The sequence below is a fragment of the Hemicordylus capensis genome, chromosome 4 (genome assembly GCF_027244095.1).
Source record: "Hemicordylus capensis ecotype Gifberg chromosome 4, rHemCap1.1.pri, whole genome shotgun sequence".
NCBI lineage: Eukaryota > Metazoa > Chordata > Lepidosauria > Squamata > Cordylidae > Hemicordylus > Hemicordylus capensis.
Genome location: NC_069660.1, coordinates 236,990,096 through 237,011,909, shown reverse-complemented (window position 1 = coordinate 237,011,909; position 21,814 = coordinate 236,990,096). Strand labels below are relative to the sequence as shown.

The 21,814-nt window shown below is 42.8% G+C and overlaps 1 protein-coding gene across 6 annotated transcripts in view; it reads left to right on the top strand.

Moving 5' to 3' along the window:
• The window catches only part of GNAL (G protein subunit alpha L), a 227,474-nt gene that overhangs the window by 175,784 nt on the left and 29,876 nt on the right, over nucleotides 1–21,814 (top strand). For all 6 annotated transcript variants that reach the window (XM_053248741.1, XM_053248746.1, XM_053248742.1 and 3 more), the window contains exon 6: nucleotides 20,252–20,306. In XM_053248741.1, coding sequence (XP_053104716.1) covers nucleotides 20,252–20,306 — 55 coding nt within the window. The remainder of the gene's footprint in view (nucleotides 1–20,251; nucleotides 20,307–21,814) is intronic.

Genomic DNA, 21,814 nt, shown 5'->3' with positions numbered 1-21,814 from the left:
TTAAAATAACGATAATCCAGCTAATTCAGGTCATAGCTTGCAGACAGCAAAACAATATTTTTCAACATTTAAAGAAATGGCATCATTATTATCAGACAATAAAATTTGCAAATAGAAAGCATCGGTAAAATTAATTGAGCCCAAGCATCTCTATGATATGGACAGTACAGCGGGGAAAGACTTGACTAGCAAGCTGGAGGTTGCCAGTTTGAATCCCCGCTGGTATGTTTCCCAGACTATGGGAAACACCTATATCAAGCAGCAGCAATATAGGAAGATGCTGAAAGGCATAATCTCATACTGTGCGGGAGATGGCAATGGTAAACCCCTCCTGTCAAGGCTCTTCTTAGCTTGAGAACCGTGATAGAATATAGATAATTTGCAGGTTTCAGCAGAGGAGAACCACTGCTAAGAAAAACATCACTTGTTAAGCTGGCTATATCCTCTTGGAGAACAAAATCTATCAAACGTTGCACCAATATTCTCCTGGCTTTTTCATAGCCCACTGATAATAAAACTTCACTTGAAAACCCTATATAGGGCAGTTTAAGCTCCAGTGCTTTTTTCCAACTTGACTTAAAATTATCAATTAATATCAGTGGAGCTAACCCAGCTGAGGAACAGTGGAATTTAAATCAGTACACAAATGTGCATTTTCAAATCTTAGTCTCCATTTTAAGAAATCCCGCCTCTCTGTGTAGCCCTGATGAGGATACACCTCATGCTACCTGGAAAATGTTCCTTAAAAATCTCATTTTTACCTTTTCAATGTCAGTAGCAACAACACCCGGCCCAACTGGGCTCCATAAAGAAGTTGTGGCCCAACTTTAACCTGAATCAGTTTTAGTGCAGCCCCTTGAGAGCTATAAAACACCTGGTCATACGAAGCTGACTTGGAAGTGGATTGGCAGATGTGATTGCAATGGGCTTTCCACTTCCCCGAGACCTGAAAAACTACACCCAACTATTTCAATACCTTGACTTGTTCTATCAATTGCTGATCAATCTTCCATGTATGTACTTTCTGGTGTTTCATAAAAGGAAGAATTTTGGTTGTCTCATAATTAATTACCAATTCCTCCTCCTTGCAATACGGCACCAAGGAGAGGATGCCTAGGTGTGAGAGGACACCTAGGTGTCAATCACCTGACCCATCTCCTCATACCAGAGGGAAACCAGGGCATCAAGAATATCGTCCATTCTCTCAGCAGGAAACTCCCCCAGAGCCATCAGGAATCCATTAGGATCCATAAACCTCTGAGGGAGGGCCATCCTAACTGGTGCCCCACCCCTGTAGAGGTGTATTGGGTCCACCCTCAGTCCAACTTTCACCAGATAGTGATTCATCCTTGACAATGGTATTGAAGCCTCCTGGACTATCCACAGAGCACCACTGTCCACCATTGACCCAGAGACCAAGTCAAGAGTATGACCTGCCACATGTGTGGGACCAGAAATCAGTTGAGACAGCCCATGGTCATCATGGAGGACATGAAGTCCTAAGCTGCCCCAGACAAGGCGGCCTCAGCATGGATGTTAAAGTCCCCCAAGACTAACAGCCTCAGGGTCTTCGCCACATCCATTGAAGCAAGCTCAAGCAACTCAGGCAGGGAGACTGTTAGACAGCAGGGTGGGTGGTATACCACCAACAGAATCCCAAATTTGTATCATGATCCCAACAATGCATGAAGGCATTCAAACTGGTCAGATTGGTCAACAATGCATATGGTAAGGGGGATGGTCTCCCAATGAACCAGGGCAATCACACCCACACTGCCTTGGCTGATGTTGCACCCGGAATTCTTATGGGCACAGCTCAGAGAGATTTACATCTTCCCCCTCTTCCAACCAGATCTTTGTAAGGCATGCCAGGGCCACATGCTCATCCAGGATAACCTCCTGGATGGCTGTGGTCTTTGCATTTATAGACCTGGCATTTGATAGCACCAGCTTCAGGCAAGGTGAGCTGCTGGAAGAGTTACTGGGGTCTCCTTGGATGGGAGAAGGACCAGAGGGTGTGATGGCTTCAATATAGCCAGCCCACCTTCCCCTCACCTGGCATGTTCTACTCCCATTGCCATATTGCCCTCTGCAATATCACCTCAATTGGAAGGGCCTCCTCCCAAGTAACACACACCCCGACACATATTGTGAAGAGCAGCACCTTAATGACAAGCATAAAAACTCCCTCCTATTAAAATAGAGGCAGTATTCTACCTAATCTGGGAAGCTCAAACCCCAGGCGGGGGGGGGGCACTGTTGCAGTCAGTGCTCCTGCTCTACAGTCTTCTAAGTCAGGGATCCTCAACGTTGGGCCCCCAGATGTTATTGGACTTCAATTCCCATAATCCCCAACCAAAGGCCACTGGGGCTTGGGATTATGGGAGTTGAAGTCCACTAACATCTGGGGGCCCAACGTTGAGGATCCCTGCTTAAGTCCTTGCTGCACTTCTCCATCCCTCTGATTCCTGCGGCCCAATGGCTGTTCCTCACACGGATGAGAGCCACAAGGTTGAGAGCCCTTGTACTCACACCTCTGGCTCAGGCTGGAAGGCGGGGCAGAGCACATGGAAACAGATGGAAACAATCAGGAGAGGGTTCCACCCAGCAGCAGCAAGATAGAGGTTGCCAACTTCTCCCTCCCTCCATTGTCCCCTTCACTAAGCAGGGTCTGCCCTGGTTTGCATGGGAGACTACATATGACCACATCCCCTTAGGGAATGGGCTGTGGTTGCTCTGGGAAGAGCATCTGCTTGCTTGTATGCAGAAGGTACCTTCTGCAAGTTCCCTCCCTGGCATCTCCAGATAGGGCTGAGAGAGACTCCTGTCTGTAACCTTGGAGTAGCTGCTGCCAGTCTGGGTAGACAGTACTGAGCTAGATGGACCAGTGGTCTGATTCAATAGAAGGCCACTTCCCATGTTTCTATTTTGACAACCCCCTTCCCCCAGAAGCACTCCGTGCCACACAAAAAATAGTTTCAGTTGTCACAGAGTGTGTTTCCAGGGAAAGGAGAAGTCGTCAGCATCATGTCTTTGTCTCCCCCAAGTACTAGTGAAGTCTGTAACTCTTCAAAAGCACTGGTGCTACATCAGAACTTCTCCCATGCAGCCAATGCTTTGTTAATCTGAATGTCAGCCAGTATCTTGGCGTAACAATTTGTTATACACATGTTGATTTTTATATATTCTGCCAAATTGAAGAAGTTCATACAGTGAGCTTTCTAGTAAACCTAATTATTTTTATTTAAGCAAAGTATGATTTTGGCAATCCGTTTTGAGAAGATTTGTTACAAAAATAAATTGTCTAAGACACTATTAGAAGTGGATTATCTGACATCCAGTTAAGGTCATTGCTAGCAATCTGTTGGATTACAAGATTAAACACTGATATCCTCAAATACAGCTGTCTAATTATCTAGACAATAAATACTAACAGAGCTGAATGACAGCAAAGTATCATGCTCATAATATTTAAGAAAACATGGGGCTATCCACTTCCATCCAGGTAACAGGATATTAGCATTGTCAGTTTTGACAAAGCCTATTGCATCTTTAGACAAACCTTCATAAGTGCAGAATCAGGTTTGTGGGTTTCTGCTGTACTCACAGGATCAGGCATTTGAGGTTTTTCAGAGTACATGCATGGCATTGGGTTGGGAGGCAGAATAAGTGGCCAAATGGCCTTTCCAAAATTGCATGCTCTCAAGTAGGCAATGACAAGTTACATACTATTGGCTCCTATCCTTACCCGCACACCTACCCGCTAAAAATAATGTTAGGGCTTATATTTTGGACCCAGAGAGTATCTTCATTCCTGGTCCAGACCTGATACATTAAACCAGCACTGCTGGGCCAAAGAGAAGTACCCTCAACATTGATTTTGTAACCAGAGCAGACTAACAGAACTGAGGGGGAAATGGTAAACCGGGGCTGGTTGCAGGGGGAGCCCTTTTCACTCTTTTATAAGGCTGTGGAGAAGAGATATGAATTTGCTAAAGGCAGAAGCTCAACAGCTGAGGCAGGAAAAATAGGATCTGCAGTAGTTTGTGTTATTATTAGGCAACTGAAAGCAATTTATCAGGAAGATGCACCTAATATTTCCTTGAAGGCAAGGAGCTGTTCACCATAAACAGCACCCATACACATGGAGTAAATAATCTGTGAGAAGCCATGTACTTAATTTCCTGAGCCTACATCAATGTTTTGTTTGTGTTTTTAAAACTCTTTACAATAATATATACTACATTAGATGAATGGCATCTTAAACTTTGGGAACATGCATCAATGGCAAAGATTACTTCATATATAAAGAACAAGTCAGCAGATAAATTTGAACTTATTTGGAACGTGCGTGGCAAGCCCTTATTTGGAACGTGCGCGGCCAAAGAACAAGTCATCATAAATTTAAACTTATTTGGAAACCATTTGTACAATAGTTTGTCACAAGGTTGGATACCTCATCCAAGATTTGGATTCTCCCTGCAAACAAGTTCTTGAAACGTTTTTAATTTTATTAATGATTAACTTCGATCCCTATGTTATTTAAATATTTTTAATTGGAGGTTAACAGATTAAATCAAAATGAGAGTTTGTTTGTTTGTTTGTTTGTTTATATTTATATCCCCTCTTCCTCCAAGGAGCCCAGAGCGGTATACTATATACTTGAGTTTCTCCTCACAACAACCCTGTGAAGTAGGTTAGGTTGAGAGAGAAGTGACTGGCCCAGAGTCACCCAGTAAGTATCATGGCTGAATGGGGATTTGGACTCGGGTCTCTCCGGTCCTAGTCTAGCACTTCAACCACTATACCATGCTGGCTATATAGACCAGGTTGATACCATAGAGAGTTGAAATCCTGGTTGATATATAAGACATATGGGAGATATGAGTTACTGCATTTGTGTAATTTTCTTTCTATGTTTTTTCTCTTCCTTTCTTTATCTTCTGTAATTTTCTTTCTTAAATAAATGAGTGTGTGTGTGTGTGTGTGTGTGTGTGTGTGTGTGTGTGTGTGACTAAGAACATGCGTGGCAAGCCCTGCCCCTGCCGCAGCCAATGAAAACACAGGGGCAGGGCATGACACGTGTGACCTTGGAACTAGGTGGCAGAGAAGGCAGCGAAAGCTTCCTTAGTGGGCCCAACTGGGCGGCTTAAGGTGGGGAGAGGTGGGGCAGGAATCCGGATCAGCCGGGAGGGCAGAGAAAACCACATGGCAGGAAAGACACGGCCAGCAGGGCGCAGGAGAGGAGTGACTGAGGCGGCAGAGGCGGCGATGATACCTCCTTCCTTGGGCCCTCCTGATGCCCAAATGACCGATCAGGCTGGTTTTGGCCCATTTCGGGGTTCTCTACATGTGTGCAGGCTCTTTACATGTGCAAAGAGAGCCCCCAAATGGGCCGAAAATGGTCTGACTTGTCATTTGGGTGGCAGGAGGGCCCAAGAAAGGATGCTCCATGCCACCCCCTGCGTCCCAGATGGCAGGGGGTGGCGGGAGGGAGAGGCGGGGCAGGTAGCCGGATCAGCAGAGGAGGGTGAGAGACAGAGCAAGCACACAGATGCTCTGTGTCAGGCCAGCTAGTTGGTCATATTTAAGTATCACAGCCAGACTTCTGTTTTAAATTTTCTATGTGCTCGACTCAGTCCACTGCAGGTTCTTCACACTCTGGGTTCCCTATAGTGCATAAAAGAGCCCTGTTTTCCCAGTTCATCTGTGCATATACAGTCATTGTGCAAGGTTGTTGGAGGGAATAGGAGGGTCTCTCACATTCCCATCACCCTGAGTTCAGAATTCCTGTTACTTGATCTAGGAGGAAAGGGGGATATAAGCCTTCCATTCCTCAGAATTACTTGGCATGTTGGGTTGCCATGCATTCACACAGGGAGGGGTTGGAAACAGGACTCCTTTATGTCCAATGGTTGTCTCTCCATTACAGGCACCATATCTGCAGTAAACTGGCATCATGTTCACTCGATATTTATATTTCTGAGAATTTGCTTGTAAAAAATACTGGGTGGTACATGCAAAATTCATGTAATAGAAAAACTAATAAAACAATAGCTACTCCAGACTCAGCTCAACTCTATCCTGACTTTTTATCCCCTGCCACCACCTTGTCCCATCCCACAATTCACACATCACTTCCCCCTTTTCTCCTTTCCCTCATTATGCTTTGTATGTAAGATGTTGATTTGTTCAGTTTGTTGGTGGGGCGGGGGGGGACACATACATACAATAAAATATTAAAGCATTCATATTATAAAACATTTAACATAAATTTGTGTGATTATTCATATACAACACTGCCCAGTAGGGGGGGGCGTGTTGTGCAAAAATGAAAAGGGCTACGAAAGAGTAATATTAAGCTGCAATCCTTTTTGAGCTCTACAATTTCACCAATATGTATGATTATGTCAGCAGAATTAATTCTAACTAATGTTGGTTTGAGGCTTTAACAGCTTTGCATCACAGACCACATTTGATGATGCATTTGCAGTTTTGTACTAATTAAATCATTCTCCTAGCACCATTTCCTCAGTGGACCAATGGCCTCCAGAATGTTCTAGCACATACAGTCTGTTGCCTATGGCCATGGTTTTTGTTAGAATATATCTTTTATCAGGCAGAATTATTTGTCAGGAAAAGCAAATAGTAATATGGAAACATATTCTGCAACAAATTGGAAGTGTGCAGATATACATTAAGTTTAGAAGTCTGTTGACTTTGGGGTATTTCTTATACAAAGCCATACTGAGCCTCCTTTGCAACTCTTTTGCTTCTTCTTCACATGAATTTATGATGAAGCAAATACAAATGAAATGGTAATGGGTACTCAAGGAGAGAAAGTATACTTTACATAAAGCCTATTTCACGCTTCCTCAATAAATTTTCTTCATGTATGCCTAGACTGTTACCCCATGTACTTAATTTTCTGAGGCTACACTATGGCACAGTGGGGAAATGACTTGACTAGCAAGCCAGAGGTTGCTGGTTCAAATCCCCGCTGGTATGTTTCCCAGACAGACTATGGGAAACACCTGTATCAGGCATCAGTTATAGGAAGATGCTGAAAGGCATCATCTCATACTGCACGGGAGATGGCAATGGTAAACCCCTCCTATATTCTCCCAAAGACAACCACAGGGCTCTGTGGTTGCTAGGAGTCAATACCATCTCGACAGCTCAACTTTACTTTACACTACAACCAGTGTGGAGAACTAGTGGCTGCTGTTTGTGGAAGATGGTAGTTCTAAGTACACTTAAGTCAATTATATCATAGATTCTGTGCTTTCTAATATGATTATTTTGGAGCTTTAAATTCCAAGTCTAGAAAAATTCATACTTAGCTTCACCTCCAGAGGTATAACTACAGAACTAACAGAATTCTCCCTTGATATTGCAGTGCCTGTTCCCCCTGAACATGTTATCTCAGAAGTAAGGATCATTAATAGGAGTGTCATGCTAAAATGGAAAAATAGCATTATGGTTCACCTCTCATTTTAGTCACTTTGAATACATGGAGTTGAAACTATCAATAAGAAATATGTTACGTTCCATGCTTCTTCCATTTTTATAGCAGTAACAACACTGGTTGTAGTGCTCATATTTTACTGGTTCTTGTTGCTTTGGTGTTGACAGTCAATTGTTTGCTTCAGTTCAAACAGAAGTATGCACCTCTTAAATGGGTAGAAAGCGGTCATAAATGGCTATTTTTCATGCTTTCCCAATTTCAGTGGGTTGAGTCCATACTTATGGATGTGCAATATGTGAATGTAAGTCTGGATCCAACCCTACTTTTTCAAAAAAAAACTTTTAATGGTCACTTAAGTGTATTTATTCACTATTTTGACATGAGCCTATGGTTGTCTTTGTCCCCATGCTTTTCACACATGGTGCCCTAGAGTTCCTAATCATGAGGAGGATCTCTCCTGGGTGCACAGTTATACTCTCCCTGTCCATCTCCAAGTACAAATTGTTAACTAGGGCACAAGTCAGTTTCAGTTCCCAAACCAGGTCAAAAGTCAGGCTGAACAAGATCTAGATTATAAATATCCACCAGAAGAACCTGGATCTGGAATGCCACCGCATACTCAATCAACTTGCCCAAAAGTGGTATCTTGCCAACTGGGCAGTAATTGTTTAAATCAGAGTTGTCCAAAGATCTTTTCTTGAACAAGAAGTGTACAACTGCCTTCTTCAATAGAGACAGTTAATGATTCCTCTCATAATAAAGCAGGGATTGTGTCTATTACTCAGACATAAAGCCTGGCCTAGTTGATTTAATTATTAATTAACAAGGAAATGTAAAGATGAAATGTGCAGGTGGTTGATTGCACAGCTCCAAGGATTATGTCCACATCTTCAGTTTGAACAAGTTCAAAGATCTCCATCAAAATCTGACAAGAGGGTGTTCTGGGAGTCTCATTTTTCTACTGAGCAATTGAAGTCTAAGGCATGGGCAGAGTGCCAACACCCAACTGCATCAGACGCCAAGCTAATTTATTTTCAAGAAATGTTGAAATTATAGAAATAAGAATATTTTTGTTCTATGTTTATGTCTATTCTGAATAATTTATAACATATATGAATCAAGTAACTTGAGTAGAGCAAGATAAAAATATGACTTCAGTCCTACAGTTGAGGTGCCTTTAAATTGTTCTTGCTTTTGCACTTTGATCAGCTACATTGCACCAACTATTGTGCAATTTTTTTACCAGCTGGTTTTATAAAAATGACCTTTTCCCTTGTTTGTTTGTTTTTTAATATAGGAGATTGTGTGGCAACAACAGCAGAAAACTGAGTATTCCGTGTATATAGTACTTCTGTAGATCCAGATTCTAACTTTGATACTGTGGGAATCTGCTAATCCCTTAATGTGAACAGCAGTTTTCCAGATATAAATCTTAACTAGTTGTTTATATTAGGACAGGGGTTAATGATTTGCCTCCAAAGACAAATATATCTGTTGGGCTAAAATATAGTTCTAAATTTAGCTGGAAAATGAGAAAAACCACAATATCAATGACAATTATTTTATTTTATTTTTTAAATTGAGTCAAAGATAGTGAGTAATTTTTAAAGTATTGTGAACTTTGTTCCCTTTTAATACAAAGTCATCTGAAAACTTTTCTTGCACACATTTTCAAGTATGAAGTTATAAATCATTTAATATTATGCATAAAGCTATGAAGCTGTTCTCTATAGATGTATGTGTGTTGAGAGTTTATTTATGAATTATACTTCTTAGAAGTACAAGAAGCTGAAGCTGTTGTTGAGAAAGCCTCTGTTGTTGCGTCTTGGGTGAAATTAGTCTACCATTAGTCTAGGCTTGTCTGGAAATGGGGGCGGTCCATTGACTGTGGGACGGCTATTCAAGTGGTGGTGGAGAAGAAAAGAAGTAATGTTGGCAGGTCAGCAGGCTGTTACAAGGGAAGGGAAATCAGAAATCTAATAGCTCTCTCCTCTTCCGGCTATCCTGCCATCTTTTTATTTATTTATTATTTTTAATTTTATTTATTTATTTATCAAACTGCTATACCGCCCAGACATTCGTCTTTGGTTGGTTAACATAAAACAATTAAAACACATATAAAAAGTTAAAACAATTCAACAATTTAAAATCAACCATAAAATTAAAACAGGCAATTTTAAAAAGCTGGGAAAGCATTATTATTATTATTATTATTATTATTATTATTATTATTATTATTAATTCGATTTCTATACCACCCTTCCAAAAATGGCTCCGGGCGGTTTACACAGAGAAATAATAAATAAATAAGATGGATCTGTCCCCAAAGGGCTCACAATCTAAAAGAAACATAAGATAGACACCAGCAACAGTCACTGGAGGTTCTGTGCTGGGGGTGGACAGGGCCAGTTTCTCTCCCCCTGCTAAATAAAGAGAATCATCATGTTAAAAGGTGCCTCTTTGCCAAGTTAGCCGGGGTTAACAAGTTAGCCTTGTCTTAATTGCCTCCTTAAGACAAGGAGGCATCCTGCCCTCCCTCAGAGAAGCATTTATGATTTCTACCAGGCCTCCTACAAGTGCCTCCCTGCTAAATAGAACAAGCCATTTTGGACAAGGGTCAAGAGAACAAGTGGTAGGCCTCACTGCTCCAAGCAGCTTGTCCACATCCTCAGGAGTCACAAACTGAAACCAATCCAGTCGAATAGCATAAGAAAAGTTGTTGGACACCTCCAGTTCATCCATCAAATTAATTGTGGAGTCTCCATCTAGCTCGGCCCGAATCCAAAAGATTTTATCTGCGAAAAACTCTTTAAACACATCACAGCGGGTAACTGATGACTCCAAATTCTGGTTCAAGGGAGTAGGGGCAGATACTAGTCCCCTCACAACCCTGAGCAACTCCTCTGGGCGTGAACTTGCAGAGGCAATACAGACAGAAAAGAAACGCTTCTTTGCTGCATGTATTGCTTGAGCATAGATCTTGAAATGTGCTCCATGTTGTAATCTGTCGGATTCAAGTTGGGTCTTTCTCCACTTGCGCTCCAGTCACCTACTTTGCCACTTCAGCCCTCGTAGATCTTCCGTCGATTCTAAGGGGCCAATTTTGAAGCGGGCCAGAGGAGACACTTGGGAGCAATTGTGTCTACTGCCTTGGTGAGCATGATGTTCCAATTCTCAACCAGGGCATCAACAGGATCAACAGCAAAGCCAACGTTGAATCCCTCCAAGGCTTCTTGGAATCCTACTGGATCCAATAATCTCTTCGGGCGGACTATTCTAATAGGCCCCTCGCCCCTGCAGAGGTGGGAAGTGGTTGTAAGTCCAACCTTAACTAGATGGTGGTCCATCCATGACAATGGGAAGATCACAGGAGTCCCCACCCATGGAACACCACCCTGGTCAGAGTAGAAAACCAAATCAAGCATGTGACCTGAAATATGCGTTGGTCCAGAGACCCCTTGGGATAGTCCCATAGTTATCCAGTACCCGGACAAATTGGTACCAAAATGAACATTGAAGTCCCCCAGCACCAAAAGTCTAGGAAACTCCAACGTGAGTTCCTCAACCAAGTCTGTGAGCTCAGTAAGGGATTCCGTTGAGCAGCGGGGAGATCAGTACACCAACAGAAGTCCCAGTCTATCTCTGGTCCCCAAACTTAAGTACACACATTCAATATGGTCTGATACCCTAACATGGACCCTGGTGAGGGAGATGTTATCCTTATAGACCACAGCCACTCCACCTCCCCACCCATGTCCCCTCACCTGCACCTCTACAGAATATTCTCAAGGGAGAAGCTGGGACAAGACTGGACCACAAGCCTCCCCCAACCAAGTCTCACTGTATATACCAGGTCAGCCCTTCATCCATAATCAAATCATGGATGATTTTAGGCTTATTTTGGACCGACCTGGCATGCAGAGGAGCAAGGTAAGGCTATGTGGGTTGTTGACAGTGCTCCGCAAGGTCAAAGAGCTGGCAGGACAGCCAGAAAGGGAGACAGCTAATGAATTTCTGACTGCCATTCCCCTGGAACAGCCTGCTGACCTGCCAAAGTTTCTCCTTCTATTCCCCACTACCACCAGGATAGCTGCCCCTCGTCAACGAAGGTGCCCCCTGTCTCCCCATCTCCAGACAAACCCAAACACATCGCAGCAACTTCAACCCAATTCCCAAACAGCTAAAAACTGATTAAACAGAAGCCCCCTCGCCCTCGTTTTCCCCTGAAGTGGCTGAGTGTGGGTCCTAGTCCTGCACACACTCCCCACAGATATTACCTAGAGGCAGCAGCCCCATAGGGGAAACAGTAGCAGACAGGCAACAACAGAAGGAGCCCCCAGGACCCACCTGGTCTCTCACCCCAGGCATCACTGGGTAGGAAGCAGATGGACTTCTCCCTCTCCTCCGCTGTGCTCCTTGGGGAGCAGTGCTAACTACCCACAGAGCCTCACCTTGCTGCTTTGTAATGCCAGGTCAGTCTAGAATAAATCAGAAATCATCCATGATTTCTGGATGAAGGGGCCGTATCACAGAGACTTGGTTGGGGAAGGCTGGTGGCCCAGTCTGATCCCAGCTTCTCCCTCCAGGCTACTCTGTAGAGGAGCAGGTGAGAGGATGTGGGCAGGGAGGTGGAGTGGCTGTGGTCTAGAAGAATAACATCTCCCTTACCAGGGTCACTGTTGAAGTGTCTGACCATATTGAATGTGTGTACTGAAGTTTGAGGACCAAGGATAGACTGGGACTTTCATAGGTGTACTGGTCATCCCGCTGCCCAACATAGTCTCTAACTAAGCTGATGGACTTGGTCTCGGGCTGGGCATTGGCATCTCTGGCTTATGGTGGTAGGAGACTTCAATGTTCACTTTGAGACCAATTTGTGTGGGGTGGCTCAGGAGTTCATAGCAGCCACAACAACTGTGGGCCTATTCCACAGTTCGGTCTCAGGACCAATGCATGTTGCTGGTCACATGCTTTGTCTGTTTTTTTCCTCTGATCAGGGTGATGTTCCATAGGTGGGGACTCCTGCGATTTTCCCATTGTCAGAGATTGATCACCGTCTGGTTAAGGTTGGACTCACAATCACATCCCACCTCCTTTGGGATGAGGGGTCTATTAGGATGGTCCGCCTGAGATGGTTGTTGGATCCAATAGGATTCCAAGAAGCCTTGGAAGGATTTAGTACTGGCTCCGCCAGTAATTCTGTTGATGACCTGGTGGAAAAGTGGAACAGCAGACTCACCAGGGCAGTAGAGATTATCGCTCCTAAGCATCCTCTCCAACCCGCTTCCAAACTGGCCCCTGGTATATGGAAGAACAATGGGAGTTGAAGTGGCAAGGTAGACGCCTGGAGCATACATGGTGAAAGACTTGACTCGAATCCAACAGATTACAACATAGAGAATATTTGAAGACCTATGATCAGGGAAGGCTATAGGCCACCTACAGCCTCATAGACAGGATGCCTCTGAATACCAGTTGCAGTGGAGTAACAGCAGGAGAAAGGGCATGCCCTCACCTCTTGTCTGTGGGCTTCCAGAGGCATCTGGTGGAGAAGGGCAGGTGGGGAAGGGCAGGAGAGACTGGAGCAGAAGGTGGGAGGGAGGGCAGGAGAGATTGGGGCAGAAGGTGGGAGGGAGGGCAGGAGAGACTGGGGCAGAAGGTGGGAGGGAGGGCAGGAGAGACTAGGGCAGAAGGTGGGAGGGAGGGCAGGAGAGACTGGGGCAGAAGGTGGGGGAAGGGCAGGAGAGACTGGGGCAGAAGGATGCTGCAGAAACAGGATGCTGGACTAGATGGGCCTTGGGCCTGATTCAACAGGGCTGTTCTTATGTTCTAATACGTCCGGCAAAAAAACTATTATTTTCTTCCACAAGCTCACTTCCAGTAGAGTTGGATATTAAAAGAACTACACTGGCTCCCAATAAGTTTCCAGGCAAAATTCAAGGTTCTGGTTATAGCTTTTAAAGCCGCTACAACTTAGGCCCAGGGTATTTATGTGAATGCCTTCTTCACTGTGAGCCCAATCGTCTATCATCTGTAGAGGTTTATCTGCAGTTGCCACCAGCTCATCTGGTGGATACAAAGGGACTGGCCTTCTCTGTTGCTGCTCTGAGACTCTGGAATGTGCCTCTGCTGAAATAAGAGCCTATCCATCTCTGACAATTTTTTTGAAAGTCTTTAGACCCATTTACTCATCCAAGCTTTTTAACTAGACTTGTGGTTTTAAATTGTTTTAAGGTTTTGATTTCTGTTTTAATTTGTTTTATTTTGCTGTAAACTGCCTAGAGAAGGAAGTTTGTGGCAGTGTACAAATATAATAAATAAATATTTAATGGCAAACAAAATGCCTACCTGATGGTAATATGTGTATGAAGCCTCTATGCTTGCTGTTGCTCTGTATGCTCATGATAGTTCTTGACCCTTTGCTTTCTAGCCTGCCAGTTAGTGTAAAGTATGTTCACTGCATACAGAAAGGTCTGAAATGAAAGTAGGGTTTGGCTGCTGATGTCACTATGATATTGATGGGTCCCTAATACAGTGGGAAGCATTGCCATTGCCCTATGCAGTTTGTAGAGGCATGAGGTAATTGAGAGGCTCTCTTTCCTAGATGAAAGGTTTCAGGTTCCTCAAACACCTGATGTTGGTACAGTTTGTTTTCTTGTTCTAGCTGACTGTTGCTGTACCCCTCTATTAGACTTCCCCAGCACCCTTCACACTATCCCAGCACATAAATGACATTCTCTCTCTCTCTCTCTCTCTCTCTCATTCACTCACACACACACACACTTTTTACTTATATTGCCAAGAGATAAAATACACAAGAGCTGAAACTTCAAGATGAAGCCCTTTGTTATTTTTGCCTCCCTAGCGAGTCCAGCAGAAGTGTCCAAACAGATTCTAAAGACATGTTGCTGAAAAAGAAAAAAAAAGTTAGTTATGAAATAGTCCTAACTAAAGGAATGCAGCAGAGAATTTCTGTAAATGGATATCATTCCTATCTCATGATCTATACAGCCCATTTTTAGCACAATCTGTGCATTTACAGATCTGTGGTGTGGCCACTTTGGAATACTACCGTATGTACAGTTCTAGTCACCAGTCTCAAAAAGGATATTATTGAGTTGGAAAGGGTACAGAAGAATGCGATCATTATGATCAGGAAGCTGGGCCACCTTCCTTAAATGGCAGGGCTACCACATTTGGAGTTTAGGCAACTAACTGGGAACTAGGGATATGTGAAACATTTCAACTCATAATGAACTGTTTTGAAAGTTTCAATCTCGAAACAAAATGCCCTTTAAATAAAGAGCCTGCTTTGCGCTCGGAACAAAACAACCCCATTTCAACTTGAAACTTTTCATTTCAACCCCCATTTTGGAGGCCTGTTTTCCCCTAACTGATTGGTTTTCTGGCACTGGCTTCAATCTCCTTGCTTCTTGGTTGGCTTGTTATCATACAAATCAAGCATTGTCATGGGCAACTGTGCCCCCAATGACTGAGGGGAGGGAGGGAAGAGCCCAAAAAGAGGGAGTTTCAAAATGTATTCAAAGGGACTGAGAGGCAGAGAGAGCCCTTTTAGTATGCCCCTCTTGCAGAGGATATGTCAGGAGGAGGAGGTTTGAGTTTGTTGTTTTCTCTGCACCAAGCATAAGAGCACATGTGCATGCCTTAGAGGGAACAATGATGATGACTACATGCTCTTTTCAAGAGAGAGACACAATGCTTCTGAATACCAGTTGCAGGGGAGCAACAGCTGGAAATCCTGTATAATCTTCTGCTTATGGGCTTCCCAGAGGCATCTGGATGTTGACTGTGGGAAGCAGGATGCTGGCTAGATTGATCTGATCCAGCAGAGCTCCTCTTATCTTTTTATTTCCTCATAATTTCTTTTATTGAAGATGTTCTACGAGATTTGTGCAGCAATCCTCTCAAGTTGCCAGATAATAACATGTAGAGTGATGGACATTGTGTTTAAACATAATAGTGAAGGTGCATAGTTTTGTGTGCAACACAGCTCAAAAAATGTGATCAGTGAATGTGAACTGGCAGCCATTTTGAAAATATGTTCTGTAGTATAGCCAGAGGTGCTCCCCCCACCCCCATTTATGAATAAGTGTTATGTTGTTGGAATAAATATTAAGTGAATATTGAAGCTATCATGATGCAAAAATACTCATTGCTTTAAAACATAGAACAAAACCCTGAATATGATATGTAGTCACAATCTGTCCTAACACAATTGTAACATTAACACAAGTGGGATACAGCAAGTACACTGACTGATCTTATACAGTTGGAATGTAAAATCCCTTTAAGGTTTAAAGTCCCTTACCAGACTCAAAAACAATCTAGAAGGTTTCTTGTCACTTGTCCAAGTGTAATGTGGGCTATCGCATTTCATTTAGTTGCTGCTGCCCTCTATAGGCAGCTTAATTGATTTTTACTGAAAAGGTCACTCAGCACGTAGAAAAGTAGTAGTGCATTTTAAATGAGCAGTAGGCTGGTGACTGAATTTTTCATAAATGTGGTCGAATTACTTGTTAATATCCTGAATCTCAGTGTCTCTAGCAAAGTCTAGTACTTGTGGCTGAGAGAAAATCATGGAAGCATCATTGCAGTTCATCTCCTCTCTCTCTCTGTCGAGCCACTGTACATGTTAGCAAGACGTTGCCACACACACACCCCACTCTAGTATGAGAGAGAATTGTGAAGGAGCAAAAGAAAAAGCTAGTTCGTATTGCTGAAAAAGAGAAGGCAAGTTGAGGCATAGATATGAGTAGGATTTAAAAAAAAAAAAAACAGCACAGCAGCTGTTGGTAACAGTGAGACAGGAGGGCCAGAGAAGTATGGAGTCTCTACAGAGTTCAGGAAGGGACTGGAGGACTTGCTAGAAATCCCCTTTTGAGAACAAACTTTAAAATACTGTCATCTTTTTAAGACTACAGTGCTAAAAATGCTAAATTCATAAGTTTTTTTTCAATTTTCAGTGTGTTCGTCACACTGAAAAATGAAAAAGCTTATTTATGTATTTAGCATTTTTCAAAGGTTCCTAATTCACAATGAAGCTGTTTTTTTACCTTACGTGATAGCAAGATTTTTTGAGTATAAATGATGTGGAGATTTTTTTTAATTAAAAAAAACAGGATCCAGTCCAAACTTAGCACTTCTATTTATTTAAAATGGAAACATTAAGCAAGTATTCCCTGGAATTGTAGAATCAGAAAGTTGTACTTAATTTGTAGTTTTTCTCCTGTTTTTATTTTTTATAATTCAGCTGGTGTTAGATGGGAATTCCTGACATTGAATGCAAACATTCATTTTCTTCTTATTGATGAGATTTTAGTTCCAAACCTGTTTGGAACTAAAAGGGAAAAGTGCTGGCTGAAATCAGCTCTTTTGAATTATCTGCCTACATAAAACAAAATTTAGAGATTGCTTGTCAAAAAAATGTGTCAGCTGAGTTTCCTAGGCAACTTGCTAAAGATACTTTAAACATCTAAAGATAGACATAATAGATATAATAATGTCAGTAACTGAAGAATAGTTTTCATGTTTGCCTTCTTCTCTGCAGCCAATGTGAAGAATTTAGTATAGTGTGAGAAGATCTATACCTGTACTGCACTTTTTTTGTTGTTATTTTGGGTAAGATTTTGCAGAGCGTGTTCCTACTAGATCAGAAGGAAAACACCAAGGTTGTATTGGAAGAGACCTATCTCCTGGCAAGCAGGTCCCATCCATATTGTTGATTTTATGTTCTAGGTAAATCAAGTCAGCTTTGTGACCTGCAGACCAAGAAGAGGGATGGAGCAGTTTGCCTGTTTAAAACTGTAATCCTCAAAAAATGTGTTTAGTATTAGAGGTGACACTATTTAGGCTTACTGTTAAAATTCTCAGGGATTCTATATTGAGCCACTTTAAACCTTCTTTTTGTGGCAGCCAGTATTAATAATGTTAAACCTGTTGTAGTTTTTGCATCTAAGTAAATGAAAGTAGAAAAGTAGTGTCCAATTCACCTGAAAAATAGAAGTTTCTACTACACTAATTGTGGGCGGGGGGAGAGGAGTAAGCAATTAGCTTGTTACATATGCAGAACTTGTATTCCCAAAGAAGCCAAGTATTTGCTAAGAAGATAGTTGGTGGTAGTTAATGTGTTATAATTTAGAGGTTCATTAGATATTTGGTACAACTAGAACTTAAGCTCTGGGGCAACCTATCATAGGGAGGATTGTTGCATTAATATTTAATTTTACCTTTACCTTTAGGAGGGGAGTAAGCTTGCTGCACAAGGTGCACATAGAGGGTGTAGTCCTCCTTCCTTTAAAAACCTAAACAATACATGTGCTTATGCATGAGACGATAATGAATATTTATATACCACTTTTCAACATAACTTCCCAAAGAGGTTACATAGAGAAATAAAAATAAATGAAATGGCTCCCTGTCCTCAAAGGGCTCACAATCTTAAAAGACAGACAGACAGATAGATAGATAGATAGATAGATAGATAGATAGATAGATAGATAGATAGCAGCAACAGCCACTGGAGGAATGCTGTGCTGGGGCTGGATAGGACAAGTTGTTCTCCCCCTACTCAATAAAGAGAATCACCACTTTTAAAAGGTGTCTCTTCTCTTTATTCAGTTAGCAGGGAAAGAGGAGCACTCTTCAGTTAGTAGGGGAATGAGAAGAGAAGCAGTCATACCGAAGAGTGGGGATTCACATGGGAAGAGAAACTGACTGGTCTGAAAGCAAAATATGAAACTGTTTCATATCCTGATACAAATCTTAACTAGACTTTACTTTGTGCTTTTCACAGGCATTAGGTCACAGCATGGGATCAGCATTGGGGAAGCTGTGTGTCTCATTATTGGTGACATCACAGGCATTATCCAATAGGAGCCTATAGAACTCACCAAGTTATAGCTAGCCAATGCTCCAGATTGTCATGACTCTACTCTTTATGGCAGGGGTAGGCAACCTTGGCTGTCCAGCTGTTGAACTACAGCTCTCAATTTATTGTGGCTGGGAATAAAGGGAATTTTAGTTCAATAACAGCTGGAGGGCAAGGTTGCCTATCCCAGTGTGATGGCAAAGCATTTTCCTAGTATTGTAATTTATCCCCAAAACACAAGCCATCTGGATCCTATAATTGAGCAACAACTGCTCATGCTGTACTGTACACTGATAAATCTGGAAAGGCCTTAGCATTCCTCACTGTTTGGTGTCTGCTATCTATCTATCTATCTATCTATCTATCTATCTATCTATCTATCTATCTATCTATTTATTTATTTATTTATTTATTTTAATGTCTTTGTAGATTCACTCAGCACCTTTTTTCCTTACTGCCAGCTTCTCTAGTTGCCATAGCAACAGAGTTTGATAATTCAGGTAATCAGAGTCATGGTTAATCCTGTCAGGACTTCCATTTTCCCTAGGAGGCTCACCTCAGAGGTCTACTTCTCTGCCTTGCATTTAAGCTATGCCATGGTTCCTTTGTCTGCAACTCTCATGTGGGAATTAATTTTTTGATGGATTTGTGGTATCCCTAAATCTGTTGCTTCTTATCCCTGATGACTGCCTTCTCCAGTATTCAAACTGTCCTGCTTTTGCATAAACACATAAGGAGCCTTCAAACAGAATTGCCTCCTTAGAAAGGACGCCTGTATTCTCTTGAAAAACCTAGCATTCTCTGAAAGTGAGGATACATTTTCATCAGCTGCCTAGCAAGACAGCAAATGAGCATCCACACAGGCTGCTCCTTTTCACACAGTTCACATTAGGACAGGGTTGATAGAGGAAATTTATGATAAAAGGGGTCATAGGAGAAATATATTGGGAAGAATTTAAATGTAGGAGACATAGTGACTGAACAAATGAATACAGTTTTGAGCACTGCTGTGATACAATTTGAGAACTCGTGGTGGCTAAAGTAGATTTCTACCATATGTGAAGGGGTAGTGGAAGAGTGACATAGCCACCATTACACTGGGGGAGCAAATGTCCTGGGGACCAAGGGAGCCTACAGGTCACCCTCTTACCACCACTGCCATGCGTCCCACCCCACACCAGTCATGTTCTTTTCACCTATATCAGCACATTGATGCTGGTGGAAAGGGTGTGGTCATTGCAGAGTAGCATGGCACCCACTCTCACATCCCATCCCAGGGCTGTCACCAAACTTCCTACATCTCTGATGGAAAACATGGGTGGACCATATTTTGCATTAAAAGGTATGCCAAAAAATGTGGTTCCAAAAAGAAATGGTTGCATATGTTACCAGATTAATTTGAATGCTGTCGCTAATTACTAGAAAAACAAGCAATAAAATGTAGATAGATAAATGAATGTGTTCTAGCCATTGCTGTAGATTGCTGCAATTCCTTCCTTTATGTATTTTTATCATTTTTTTAAAAATGGAATTTTATATGTACCTTTCCCTTCCTGGGTTAAGCAAGATAGAGAGATCCATTTATCTATGAATGACACACATTCTTGTTTGGTACGTATAATTTCCTCTATGACAGAGGAAAGGACGGGAAGAGAGAAACAAGCTTTAAGTGCCTGACCTCCCTTCCCCCAACCTGACCTACCTTCATTGCCATATCTCTCCCTGCCCATGAATGGTACTCTGTGGACGGAAGATGTTTGTACATTTTGACTGCACCTCTGATCCTAATCCTTGGAATTTCTGACATATATAATGGTATATTAATGAGGATAGAGCTGTAGTTTTTGGAGTCTAATATTAGAACTTCCACACCTAACAGTTATGTTTTCTTTTAGCTTTCTAGAAAGAATAGACAGTGTCAGTCTGCCTGATTACACCCCCACAGATCAGGTAAGCAAAGTTGGAAAAAACTGGGAATAAACTACACGCCAACTGTATATATTATTTAATTTCTAGCATTGTTTAAATGAAGAAAAATAAGACAAGGGGTGGATTAATTCTGCAACATTTGTTTCTGGGTCCAGAAACCCCCCAAAATTGAAACTAATTCCATGAACCCAAAGGGACTTTGCCATTTTTCATCGAACAGCAGCCTGTGCCATGTGCAAACGGCTTTTGAAACTGAGGGGAATTTCAAAAAAAATTTGTTCTCCGGCTAGAGCTGTTCAAATAAAATAAAAATTAAAGAAGAAAAGCCATAGGACTTCTACAAGCCCCTTACTTGAGGCTCCTCAGATTTTCACCAGTATCTCCAAAGTTCAGTCATTAATACATCTGATTTGCCATTACCTGGTATATTTCCAAAAGTACAGTTGAGGGTGACCTAGCACAGGGCCTTCTCAGTGGTGGCACACAGAATACCCTTCCCCTCCAAAATGTCAGCAGGCCTCCCCCTGACCATTTGCCAGCATTTGGTTAATACATTTCAGGCAAGCATTCTGCCTGTTGATGCCTTGTGTCCATTTTTTTACTCAAACCTCGACACCTTGCTGCTGATTTGTTCTGATTAGATCCATTGTTTTAAATGTGTGAGGGGTTTTATGTTTTATGTGAATTTTGTTATACATCTCTTTGGACATTTTTTATAGAGAAGAGGTTTATAAATTAAATAAATAATAGGAACACTTTAGAGGTGTTTCATTTGCTCTAATCTAATCTAAAAGGAGCCAGCATGGTATAGTGGTTGGATTATGCTGGACTAGGTCCGGGGAGACCCGAGTTCAAATCCCCCTTCAGCCATGATACTTGCTGGGTGACTCTAAGCCAGTCACTTCTCTCTCAGTCTAACCTACTTCACAGGGTAGTTATGAAGAGAAACTTAAGTATGTAGTACACCACTCAGGGCTCCTTGGAGGAAGAGCGGGATATAAAATGTAAAATAATAATAACTAGCCAACTGGTTAGTTGCATCTGTGCGCTCTTTGGGGCCAGCTGTTCCCCCCTGCCCTTCCCTCCTGCCCCAGTCTCTCTTGCCCGCCCTCCCCCCTCCAGCCCCACGCTCTCTTGCTCTTCCTTCCCTCCATTCCTCCTCTCCCTCCTCACCACTACCTGCACAGAGCATCTCCAACCGGTGCCGCAGCTGCTCCTCACGGGGCAGTGGGCGGCCAAAAAGGGCCCCGCCACCCCTCCTCCCGGGCGGTGAACAGGGAAGCCCCTCTGCCCGTTTTCTTTCCGCCCCGGCCTCCAGTGGGCGTTTTCCTCCTGCCCCGACCTCCAGGGCTGCGCCCCGCCACCCATTTTCCTCCCACCCCAGGCTGCAACAGGCGCTGAGCCTTCGCCCCCACCACCCGTTCCCCACTCACCCCCGCCGGCGCCGCCTGGGCCAGTCCAACCCGCTGCCTTCTGCCTCCGCCCAGCCCAGGCCATGGCCAGGCTAGGCCTGCTGCCGCCACCACCTC